Source organism: Antedon mediterranea, chromosome 7 (genome assembly GCF_964355755.1).
Source record: "Antedon mediterranea chromosome 7, ecAntMedi1.1, whole genome shotgun sequence".
NCBI classification, from domain to species: domain Eukaryota; kingdom Metazoa; phylum Echinodermata; class Crinoidea; order Comatulida; family Antedonidae; genus Antedon; species Antedon mediterranea.
In genome coordinates this window covers 8,559,374-8,573,088 of record NC_092676.1, presented here as the reverse complement: position 1 = coordinate 8,573,088, position 13,715 = coordinate 8,559,374, and the positions used below count along the sequence as shown (strand labels likewise).

The 13,715-nt window shown below is 31.1% G+C and overlaps 1 protein-coding gene across 1 annotated transcript in view; it reads right to left on the bottom strand.

The window, feature by feature from the left end:
- Positions 1-12,637, bottom strand: part of LOC140054981 (uncharacterized) — a 50,898-nt gene extending 38,261 nt beyond the window's left edge. Inside the window, exons 1-2 of the mRNA XM_072100126.1 lie at positions 12,496-12,637; positions 671-802 (exon numbers count right to left, since the gene is read on the bottom strand). Coding sequence (XP_071956227.1) covers positions 671-802; positions 12,496-12,547 — 184 coding nt within the window. The 5' untranslated portion in view covers positions 12,548-12,637. The remainder of the gene's footprint in view (positions 1-670; positions 803-12,495) is intronic.
- Positions 12,638-13,715: the final 1,078 nt, after the last annotated feature.

Genomic DNA, 13,715 nt, shown 5'->3' with positions numbered 1-13,715 from the left:
GATCTGGTAGGCGCTGCACAGCTGGCTGCCGTGGGTCCGTGGAGGGCCTAATCCGAATTTCCTCAGTTTCCAGTTAAACTTGAGGACTAGTAATAATACATTTAACATTTTTAACATTTAAATTAAATAAGAGAAAGAAAGAACACTATGTTCACACTTCTTGTACCACTGTCTTGGAGGGGTGTTTTGCTACTGTTCAAGTTATATTCTCCCTCAGAAGGGAAAGTCCTATGTCGCTTTATCCAGGTACAGTAGATAAAGCTACAGTATAGTACACTAGACATTATATATTTAACTGTTAATTTTAATATGTTGCTATATCTACAGTATTTCACTTTACACAACTGTATGGAAAAAGTTTTACCTACCGGCAAAAAGACATTTACATTATCTCTGTCAATGTTTTATTTCAAGTACACCTCATCGGCTTTCTGTGGCAGTTGTTTTTTCTGCTAATTTTCTGATATCTTTTTAGGTAAATACTTTTTTTTTTGTAGAATTAAGTAGGCCTATATTTAACACAGTAACTATAGTGTAGTTTCACTTCTTCTTTGTCTAGCCCTTTTTCATAGAACATCAGTTTTCCAACACAACATTAGCTTTATTAACACACACTTAAACATTGATTTTTCTATTCCAATTCTTGTCATTTCATTTTCCATTCACTTACCCTTCTGTTGGCAGAGTTCTCCCTGCCAGCCTATTTGGCAGATACATTTGTACTTGGCCTCCTCTAGCCCCGTTCGTATACAACTGCCTCCATTAGCACAAAGGTCAGGGTAGCAGTCACTATTGCCCTCGGCTATTAGATAAAAACAAGTAGAAACGAACATTAATAATGAGCTTTTAACAGTCCCAGGTTGGTCGTAATAGTTGACATTTGGTAACATTAGAGTATATTTGTTTTATACTGAATATTGTGTGTTAAAAATAATCATATCAAACAAAAAATAAGTACAATCGCACCCAATTCTCCCTAATTTAGGCTACCCCTTAACTCAGACAAATGACTTCGAATTGCCTTCAATTTAAATATAATTCCAGCCATGGTCGGATTTAGACAGGCGGCTAAACAGGCTTTAGCCCACCTAACATTTTTCAGCTATGTCTTTGTAAAATAAATTAATGATTATTTTTATTTGTATGCAACCTGATGGATCATTTATTATTTATAAAATATTTAGCATCCTCCCCACCCCACCCCCTATTTTTTTGGGAATATACAGTACAGTAATACTATAACACCATTCGCTGGCTTACTGCAATATTATAGGATGCCATATTGTAACAAATACTCTGTTTGTGTCACAATTAAATAAATAAAACAAATTCACATCCATTCATTTTTATTCTTTAAAAATTGAATGAAATTGTAGATAGCAGGTTATTGAATAAAATGGGACCAGATAATTTAGAATTATATATTTAAGGAAATAATTTGCATTTAAATGTTTGGATTTATGAAATTTTTAGAAGATAATATACAGGGAAAAAATACTACCAAGGTTTTATGTATAGCAACACCACAAGCATTTAAATGAGTCACGCGATCTTGTGATAAAAGATTATGCAAGTTTAATGTTTCATTAGAATTAATATTGATAATAGATGAGTTGCTGGATAATTAAGATTAAAGAGTTTAGCATGATTGTACTGTCTTACATACCGATTAACCTAAATTGTTTTTTCATACAATCTGTAACCTATATCATAACAACTGTCATATAATCTCAAGTGTAATCAACATGGTTTAAGACAAAGTTATCAAGTATAATACAAAGTAGTCCTGATGATCAAAGTAAGCACTGTGGCTCTAGTAAAAATAAAATGTCAGTGTTCGCTTTATTGGGCTGCTTTTTCGATTGAAAACCTTTTGTAGTGGTGTCTTCTATGTCTTAAATGTGTACAGTGGTATTTAATGCGTGAAAATCTTCAAAATATGATAAATTTGGTGCAATTTTGAAATAATTTCTTCATAAAAAAATGTATTGAGTGGCCGAGCGTTTAAGGCAGTGGCACGCCGAAAACTATCTTTCATTTAAAACTGTTGATGTTGCAGCAGTTATGGGGACCCTGCTGTTTATATCAAGGCAATCAGGACGCTGATCTCCGGAGATCAAAGAGTTTATCTTTGGCTGCGACACAATCAGTTCCACGCCTCTTAACAGACACAACGTGAACAATCATTTACCGTACTGTAACACTATGTCAAAGGATATGTAAGCCGAATAGTTCAAATCTGTTACAAACTTGTTAAAACCAATACAAGTAGTAATTTCAACCATTCACGTTGCCATAGGGAATGGAAACGTGTTATCACGCATTCAGCCTGAATGTAACAATGTACAGTAGACTACAAGTAAAGTAGTAAATCTTGTTTGTGGACACACCAAGGGATTATATAATGGACACAGTGGCTTACAGTATACTTATTATAGCATCTACAATACACATTTTGATATATTTATGTATTAGTTTATACATATTTATGGTATTGTTGATAAAGGCAAAATCAAGGTTATAAAAAAGTTTACTGTTTATCCTAAAATATAAGAATTTGTAACATTAAAACTGTATTTTAAGGAACAAGCATTGAAAAAAGGTAAATTTACAAAAACATGTAATTTTGAAGAACTTAACAGAAAAAAATATAAATTTTGAATGAAAAATTTCTTTTTACTGTAGCTTTAGCTTTTTCAATTTGTTTTATAGTAGTACTTCAATAATCAAATAAAGAAGAGACAGTCAGTATTATTTTCAATATTTCAGTTACCTAAAAATATGCTTAAAAAATACAGAAATTACTATTTTCCATTGCTATATTGAAGGAGAAAAAATGTGTTTATAAAAAAAAGATATTTCCCATGACAATAAAAAGATAATAAAAACTAGGTTGCTATGACCTTAATCCCAAGAAATTTAACATCACATGTTTTTTTCATATAAAGACAATTTGTTGTCCCAGATGGAACATCAAAATATGTAACGGACCTTTGGGATAATGTGTGGAATAGTCTCTTAGGAATATTATCAGTATATTCCAGATTACTACAATAACTCTGACTTTCTATATTATTATTTAACACTGCCGTACATCTCATTTTTTTAAATTAGCTCATAAATTGTTATTAGTCTAAAGTAGAAAGATGTGGGTTAACTGTAGTAAAATATATAAAGGTTCATATTCACATAACAATGGTGTTTTTCCTCAAGTGATTGATTTTAGTATTAGAATGTGTACAATGGATGAATTCATAATTCTTATACTTTAGAGAGCAAATTATATATTGCGAAAATACAAGTCAAATTTCCTGTTATTATGGACCAAATTAAAGAATCTTGAATGAAAGAAAATTTAAAATACGTTTATTCATCAGTACAGTATTTTATAGGGTTTAGAAAAGAAATAATGAAAAAATAGGGTCTTTGAAGGTGTGTACAGTAAGCCTGATTCCCACTAAGATGCAATGCAACAAAACAACATATCAACGTAAAGTTCCGTATTGCGTATCAACAAGTGGGAACCGACAACAGTGATGCAAACATCGCTACAGAAAATCAGTTTGATTTCATACAACAATGCAAGAACCAGGTTAAAGTCTACGATAACTAAACGTTCATGCACAACCAAGCGAAGGCAGGGGAAAATATTTTCTTACGGTGCTTAGGTTGCGTTTCACTGCCAGTGGGAACCACACTTTATGTAAAACTAATGACGTAACCTCAATTGGAGGAATGATTTCTTTTGGTAACTCCCCTTTCCTCTCTCTCTTCCTCCTGCTGGTTATACTGTAGCACATTATTTATTTTCTTTTTCATGAGATTTCTTCTTTTTTTTTTAAAGATAAAGAAACTGCAACTACATTGATAATAACAACATCAATTTTTTCCAATAGTAGTGAAGAAGCAATTACAATACTCTGTGTGAAAGACATATGGTCAGAAAAACCAGCAAGTTTACGCATAAAGAAAAGCAAATATCCGTCACAGATAAATTTCCTATGGGAATACGACAAATCAATGGAGAAGCATGTTTAGTTTACATCAGTATTACTGTATTAAGGACCTCTGTTATTAACATGCCTACAACTGTAATGAAAATACTAAGTTTAATTGGTAGATTCAAGACACAGATTAAACTTTAATGAAGCATTGAGTACGTGGCAAAGCACATCATACTCACATTAATTATAATATGAGCTGGAATTTAGAGTAATGAGTGAATTGAATATGCAGGTAAATAAATTGTTCTCAACCCAAAAATATGTTTACAGTAAAGGAAAAATGCTGAATTATGTAAAAAAATACAATTCATCATATTCTGTGTATTTGTATTCTTTATTTTTTTAAATAAAAATCACTGAAGAACTGAATTGCATGAATTTTTATTATAGTTAAAAATGGTAAAAGACAAAAAAAAAAAAAGTTAAAAACAATGATAAAATCAATAAAATACAATAATTACAACAATCATCACTATGCATAAACATTTTTAAAAATGCAAAATTCCCAAAAATAAATTCAGCTTTTAAAAAAATGTAAAGAAGTTTTCTCCAACTTTGAGCAGTTAAGGCAGGGGCGCCGTTTACCGTACCTAAAGGGCAAAGAATATCGGCAGGAGTTTGAGGCTGATTCAGTCCCACTCTAGTTCTGGTGGTGGAACAAAGTCTTCTTGGATAAGGACTATAAACCATAGGTCCAGTTTACACAGTTTGCCTGTGTTCAGCATTAGAAATGATTAGGAGGTTACCCTGTTGAACTGCTTCACAAAGTGTATCTGATAGGATACTGATTAATTTACTATTGGAATCCTTGGCCAAATGTGCCTAAAGACATCAAACAAAAAACAGTTTTTAAGTAAAATTACTGACAAACGACCGTACAGTGAATATAAATTTTTTGTTTTGATTACCTAATTGTAAAAAGGATTCAGTAACACACATTGTAAACAAGTTGCATCTGAAGAGTACTTAAGTATCTTGTTTACACAGACAAGATAATTTTCAAATTACACAGTGTAACCATGACGATATATACTGCACTCAACTCATTATCACTTTTAATAGTTTAAATTTACATTTTTACAGTACAGCATTGGCTAAAATTAAGAGAAATTACTTGCTAATATTTGATAATTAATTAGCAGAAAGTAAAAAAGGTCACATCACTGTGTTAAAGTAAATTGATAAATACTGAACAAATGGACTAAAAATATTGATAGTTAAATCTATTGACAAATATCAATGTCAATTTTTTTTTTCTTTAAAGCTTGCGGAATCAAATCAAGGGTGGATTTTTTTTTAACGGGAGAGCTCTAACAAACAATATTTTATCTTCATAATTAATATACATATTATTCTTTCAAAAATAGATATCAAAATGTAGTTGATACGGTCACTTTAATCTGTTAAAGGGAAGCTTGTGAGCCAAAATCCACACCTGATAACTTACAGTTGGTTCATTTGGTATTGTTAGTTTTATTTTATCGATTTCTCAGTACCTTTGTATGTAACAAAAACTACTGTACAGGACCTAAATGATCTGAAAATATATTCATTTTATTTATAGTATTATTACTGTTAATTAAAATGTTGTTTTTAAGATGGTACAAATAAACAATATACAGTTACTGTAGGCCTACACAATTGATAATTCTATTTGGTTAGTTGTATAAGAAAGCTAAGTAAACTAATGATATTATAAAAATAAAAATGAATTACAAATCCCAGATGGAAACTTACAATATGCAAGCTAATTTATGAATTTTTAATGATCAGGTCTTAAATTTAATTGTGTAATTTAATATATTTTGGATTTTAAAACTTGATTTGATACTGGATACAGTAGCATGATGTTAAAAGGGTTGAAAGGGGCAGCAGGGGAAAATCACAAAATGGAATGAAATAAAGAAGAAGGGAGAAAAGGGACACAATGAGAGTGGAAATAAATGGAAAAGGAAATTGATTGGAGTAGAGACAGAAGCGGTGGGGAACAACTGGTGTCGAGAAAAATGAGGGAGAGGATAATTGGAGTGGGGTGAAAGGGCTAGAGGTGAGGAGTGGAGGAAAGGGATTTTTAATAATTGTATATATTTGTATGTTGTACTGTATGCCATTATAATATTTACCATATTTATGCGAATTAATGCCCAGGTCATTTACCATTCAGGATGGTGTTTAGGAGAGTGGGTGCGGGTGTTTATTCAAGAGAGAAGCATTTATTCAGGGGAGTTTTTTTTTTAGTGTCAAATAAATTCAATAAATACGCCCTTAGATATTTATATTTTCTTTTGCGTTGTGTTTGTTTAATTTGTTGATTAGTATATATTTTATAAATGTATCTTTTGCCTGAATAAATAATAATATTAATAATAATTAATATCATGAAGTGATAAAATATACTAAAAATTGTATCAAAATTGTAGATCATGTCAATCGATGAATTCTACTACAAATGGAAATTTGTTCCAAATACAGAATTGTGTACAAATGCATGTTTGTGGGGCGTTTATTTGAGGGCTGTTTATTCGTGAAAATAAGTAAACGTCTGAGGCGTCTATTCCAAATGATGTTCTATGTGGGGGAGTTCATTCGAGGGGGTGGGGTTCGTTTATTTAAAGCGGAGTGTCAATTTGAATTAGTGTTACTGACAGAACTATACGTTTCGGTATAATATTTCCACACTTTCCAACTAAACCAATATTCAATTAGATATGATATGTACACAATATTTTATTTACTGAAAATGGGAAATATCCATGTTTACTGTAATGGACAGAAAATTGAATGCAACACATTTTATGCACCCTAGGCTAGTAACCCGATCCATGTATGTGAAACACAAGACATTAATTCAACACTGACAGTTTAACACCTTAACATACAGTATTCAATCATACCATTTTAGCATGGATGCAGTACGTAAAATGTGGGAACATCATGCATGGTTGCTCACACATGTCAAATTATGAATAATTAATTTATCTACAAATGAAATACATATTTGTGTTTGATATATTGATGCCTTTCTGATTGAATATGAATAAAATAAAGATTAATATCATTTTTAGTTTATTACTAATAATTCAATAACTTAGAATACACTTAAGATTTTTTTTGTTAATTCAATAACATTTGTAGTGTAACATTCTTTGAATAAATGAAAAAACATGAGATATAAGTGAATGGGACACCAGGGAATGAAGGAAAATGCACGAAGACGCGTGGAAAAAACATCGTGTTCCAGGAAAGATTGAAAATAAATTAAGACAAAAATTAATAGACTGTGTACCTTTACAATAGTGTAGTCCTACAATAAAATTATATGATTTAAAAATTAAAAAAATAAATAAATAAAATAGATTTGTACCAGAAAACACTAAATAAATTGATATGATACTGGTTACATCATTACGAATTTAATGTTTTTGATACATCTTCATTCTAAATTTTATTTTGAATGATCAATTATTAGTTGGAGACTTATACAGTGGAACCCCTATAAATGGGACATCTTTAGGAACCAACAAAGTGTCTCCCTAATATAGAGGTGTCCCCTATATACTGTATAGAGGCATCCCCAATTAGTGTTTCTTGTCCCCTATATACTGTATAGAGGCATCCCCAATTAGTGTTTCTTGTCCCCTATATACTGTATAGAGGCATCCCCAATTAGTGTTTCTTGTCCCCTATATACTGTATAGAGGCATCCCCAATTAGTGTTTCTTGTCCCCTATATACTGTATAGAGGCATCCCCAATTAGTGTTTCTTGTCCCCTATATACTGTATAGAGGCATCCCCAATTAGTGTTTCTTGTCCCCTATATACTGTATAGAGGCATCCCCAATTAGTGTTTCTTGTCCCCTATATACTGTATAGAGGCATCCCCAATTAGTGTTTCTTGTTAGTAAGGGTGTCCCAAAAAGGTTTTATTGTAATTTTGATTTAAAAGCGATATGTTTATCAACTGTACAATAAACAGCATTAAAATATCAAAGAAAGTACATTTAAAGATGTGTTCCTTTGAAAAAATAATTCTTAAAACATTTTTTGTTGAATATGCCATTTTAATGTTACATAATTACCAAAAATTGGATCCAAAAAAAATTATTTACCTGCAAAACTGTAATTTAAAGCAAAAAATATTCAAATTAGCTGCCAGTCAATGCGTTTTTGGTTGAATTTAACCATTTATTTTGTCATTTTATAAGTGAAAACATTGGGGTTTTTTTCTACGAAAGTGATCAACTTTATTAAAACTACAAAATAATCTATTCAAAGTCTGATTTAATTAATTTTTATTGTTCATGTTTTTGGGGGACAATACATCTTTAATGTTATTTTATACTCTAAACATACAATTACAGAAATATTTACTCTTTTAATACTATTAAGAGAAAGAGCAGAATTGCATTGATTATTAATATCATTCATAAGTTCCCTGGTGACTCATCTGTTTAACTGTATTCCAATGTAACACATTGCTCATCAATACATGTATGTGTATTCACGTTTAGGCGTTTTTCTTAAGAGTACTCTTCTGAAGCCGCAGGATGTCACAGCCTCACAGTGTGTGACGTGGATTGTGTTTCAGTTCCTCCACAGGACATATAGTACTGTACAGTCTATTGTCGAGAAAAGCAACTTTAGTTGCCAAATCTGCAGAATTTTCTCCAGGGTTTGAACTTTGTAAAATATATACCAGTAGATCTAATGTTTTTGCTCAATACTAAACAATTACAATATCAAATTTTACTATGATTTTAAAATGATATGGGGCGGATTGCTATAAGCGGTCTATAACCGGTCTTAGCGCTTAGCCGGCTATAATTCGTGACGTAGCAAGTAGTCTTATATTATAGACCATTGCTATACCGCGGCCTAACCTGTAAAGCTTACTCGAAAGAGTCTTAAAACAGTCTTAAACCTCTCTTTTTGTTGCTTTTCGTATTATTTATCGTCAAAGATAACCAATTGAACGAGTTTTAAGTGTTAAATCAAATAATAACGGTGATTTTATTCTTATATAAGCCTAGAATAGATTTTTCGCGTAGAAATGTACGTACTGTTATGATTGTGAATTGAACAAGCGTGACGAACATTACCTTATTTGGTATTCTACGCGCAAAGTACGCCCTCAATTTGTTAGTTTATGCGGTCTTATCTAAGACTGTTTTATAGCAATGATCTAACAGGGGTGGCTTTAGTAAGACCGTCTATCTGATAAAGCCGGCTTTAATCGGGGAGTTAAGACCATCAGTTAAGACTGTTTTATAGCAATCCACCCCTGGTCATGACAGAGAACAATGACCTACGATCTACTCACACGTAGGCTAGGAAAGGTTATGCATAGACATGAAGCTGTAATTTCTTTCTGTACTGTATCTTTACAGTATTTGTCCATTCTAAAGAATATAAATCACTATGCACGAAAAACTATAAAAAAATAACACAGCCATTTCGACAAGAAATAGTTTATTTATTAAATGAGAAACAGTAGTATAATTCTATGCTCAGCAGTAGTGTAAAATCTACCCCAAAATGTAAGCTAACACAACACTTTGATAAATTCCGTTGTTAATGCGATCTGAACACAGTCGTACAAAAACCCAAAAAGAATAATTATTTCTCTTATAATATATAAGACAAAATAAACGGTTTATTTGTTAATTTAAGTATGTTTTGCTTAAAATTACATTTTTTTCAGGTAAATAATTTTTTTTTCAAACCAGTTTTTGGTCAAAATGAATAACTACTGTATTATGTGACATTAAGATGGCATATTCAACAAAAAAAGTGTAATATCATTTTTTCAGGGGACAATATATCTTTAACAAAATACTTGAAACAATGTTGCATATGTTTATGTTTAGGGTTTTTATTTTCCCAAGACAAATTCATTCATTATAAAAAATAGTCACATTATATTTGTAATCGAAATAATATAAACAGATGGTAAACAGAAAAGTTAAACTACCACAGTACAGTAGCAACACCATATGGCAGGCACTAACTAAGTAATGGTTGTTGTACAATAATAATAATCGGTTTCTTTTGATGTATCGTCTATAATTCAGGGAATATTTAAAATGGGATGTTTATGAATTTTCGTTGGTTTGTTTTTTAAATATATTATGGAAAATGCATTTGTACCAACAATTACTCTACTCGCTTCTCATCTCTTAAATGTTTTGACAATTTGTTTTCATTTTTCTCTGTTTAGGGCAAGATTGGTTTACTGCTGTTCATTTTTTCCCCGTTTAACGTTTTTTATTTGGTTCATGGATGTGGTATTAATGAATGTATTGTTCCTCAAAAACATGAAAAATGAAGATTGATAAATTTAGACTTTGATTAAGCCATTTCATAGTTTTAATAAAGTTAATAACTTTCCTTGGAAAAAAAAGCCAAAAAAAAAAATGTTTTCACCTACAGTATAAAAGACAAATTTAAATTCAACCAAAAACCTATTGGCTGGCAGCCAATTTGACTATTTTTTTCTTTAAATTACACTTTTTTCTCCAAATAATTAATTTTTTTTTTTAAAGTTGGTCATAGTGAATAACAATGTGGCATTAAAATAAATGGCATATTGTATTCAACAAAAAATATTTTTTTTCAGCAGGCAATACATCTTTCATTTGTTTAAAGTGAAATTTTAAGAAATTTACCAATTTACATATCAACACTATGATTACGTAAATCGTTTACACCACTCAATAGTACCACTGCACACACCTTTTGAAAAAGCCTACTTTATTTATGTTCACTTTTATTTATAAACTTCAAAGGCGGTATACAAATCAGGGTTGAATGAAATACCATGCTTGAGTGAACATGTCAAGACGTAAATTAATGACTGGAAGTAAACTTTGACCCAACCCATAGAATAATAATTGACAATGTTGGGCATACAAATGTGAAATTGTAATTGACTGTAAGACAGGAAAATTATGTCCAATTGAGCGTAAAACTAATCTGCGTTACGTTTGTTTTGTTGTATTCATCTTAAAGTTTCATTCTCAAAAATCAAATCTAAATATCATAATTAAAGTAAATATTAAAATAATATATATATACCACGCCAAAGTACCATACTGTATAAAATATGAAAACAAATCCATGAGAGTTCAGTTTGGGGCTCCCCTAAACGAATGAATCAGTTTGGGTGCATACATAGGAAGTGATGTAGTTCATTTATGCTACTGTTTATTGTTCACCATCAAGGCTATAATTTATATACAACTGTATATCTGACAGATACCGTTGTCTAGAGTAATCCATTTCAACTACTGCCTATACCTTGACTGAATAAACCAATAAAATATATATTTGTGATGTACAGTATGCTGTCATACAGAATTCCACAGTATTTTCTACATTCAATAGGCTAGTTGAGAGTTAATATAAATTATGCAATGATAAAAGGGCAATGTTAAGAAAAGAAAAGGATACCTCACAGTTAGTACAAACCTATTATATATATGAAAGAGAACAATAAAAGTGCACAATGGCAAAAATAGAAATTTCGAAGAAACCAAATTATTAGTAAAATATCATTAAAAAAATACACACCAGTAGGGCCTACATTACTGTAGGTAGCAAATAAACTACAGTAGGGCATAACAGCACACCTATTACTTTAATATTTGAAAGCGGGGATGGATAATCTGGTTTGAACACCACCGAAGAGCCAATTCAGGACATATTTATGAAATTCGTTATTATTCTTTCTTCAAAAATATTTTCTTTGGCAAACACTTTTTTTTACATAAACTGATGAAAATTGGTGTTATATTATTAGGAATGATGTAAAGTAGAGGTTTTTAAATAATTTGAAACCTATTTTGATACATGAGATGTCTTTTTTATCTGAATGTTTTTGCAATGTTAATTCAGCAGAAAATTGGTAAAGATCCTCTTCCATAGCAAAAAAAAATTGAATTCCATAAATCCCAGTCACATTTATAAATTGCGTTCGCTACAACCCCGATTCTGAAAAGTGTGAACAGAACCTGGGTTATAACTTATACCTACTCATTTGACAAATTGCACATCCCAAGACATAAATTAAGATACAGTAAAACAAAATGTTCAGAGTTAAAGTATATAAACAAATCAGTCCCTTGATGGCAGCGACAAGTAACGATCCACTTTCAGGTCATAAATCACATTGACAAAGCCATAACATCGACATTTCTACTGGCATTTATTTTCGATAAAGTCTTAAAACACAGTAAACAAACATAGTACAATAATCTTCTAAATAATAAAATACCCCAGAACAATACGGAGTTAATCTTGAGTTTATAGTTGAATTAAATATAACCCTAGGGTCTTCGCAGTTAGCAGATCGGATATCCGCCAGGCAGTACGAACTTGTAAGGAAGATATCAACAAACTAGACGTAAAGTCTCTTGTTGAAGTTCTTAATAAAACAAGCACTCAAGTCGGTAAGATAAACAACATGGTTCCTAAACAATGTTTTTTACTTACCAAAAATTAAACAGCAGCACGTAAAACATGATAAACTCAAGAGATTCCACATGTTTCAATCATTCAATCTTGACTTACTTCATTGTTTACGTTGTGTCGCTGAGCTATGAGGACGCTACCAGTACGTTGGGCACTCAGTGACGACGACGGCGACCCAAAGCCAAGGTTCTACATGATGTTCAAGGATAATAACATGTCGCCCTCTATAGTACAAACAAAATCCAAACTTTTTTAATATTGTCACGCCTACGTTTTTCAAACTCTGAATTAATTTTTCTATTTTAACCGTTTTATGTTCCGTAAATTAATCTAATAATTGAACAGTTATTTTTGGTAAAAAAAATGTACTACGGTAGTACTTTAGAACCCCTATTTACGGGACACCTTCTGGACACATTTAAGGCCCGTTTACAATAGGACGATAACGATTGACGATAAATAGAAATTTATATATATGCATTTTTCATACATAAAACAAAAGAAATATAAAAAATGTTCATTCTAGAACTATAGAATAATAATTTATGCTTCCTTTGATGAAAATGATATTGTCACACGTCCAAACAAATTACGTCATGATTAGTAAGAGCAATAATATCGTGACAATACAACGATCTTATTGTTTATTATAACTTGAATGAAAATACAGTTGCGAAATTGTAATAAACAGAACAAGAATGCATTTCCAGCAATTTAGTACTCCGAAATGACGAAAACACTCTGAAGCTCTTGCATGACCGTATGCAAGAAAACAACCAAAACTGGTAGAATCGGCAGACATAAAACAAGTTTATTTATCTTTTTTAAAGAACTTAAGATACTGTATATAAAAGAAAATCAGATTGGAATCGATGGAATGATGAATACAGCAAGAAATAGAGCTCTTTGGAAAGTTAAATTAGTGAAAAAATTTTTTGAGGATTGGACTGGACTGGATTTTGAATTCAATTTTTATGGTTCTGATTTATTTAAGAGGATTTTTATTTTGTTATTGAGTTCAAAAGCAGTAATAAATGATACTATTTATAACACAATTTTGATTTTGCATTTCGTACCACAATTTCATTAATACTTTTAATTTTAAAGGCGTTTTACACAGAGTCGTAACAACCTCACTAAATGTAAAGAAGGAATCACTTGTATTCACATAATTTAATATTTTAACATAGCGCCCTCAATAACAGCATTATCGTCGTCGGGGCAACGGATTACGCCGGTTA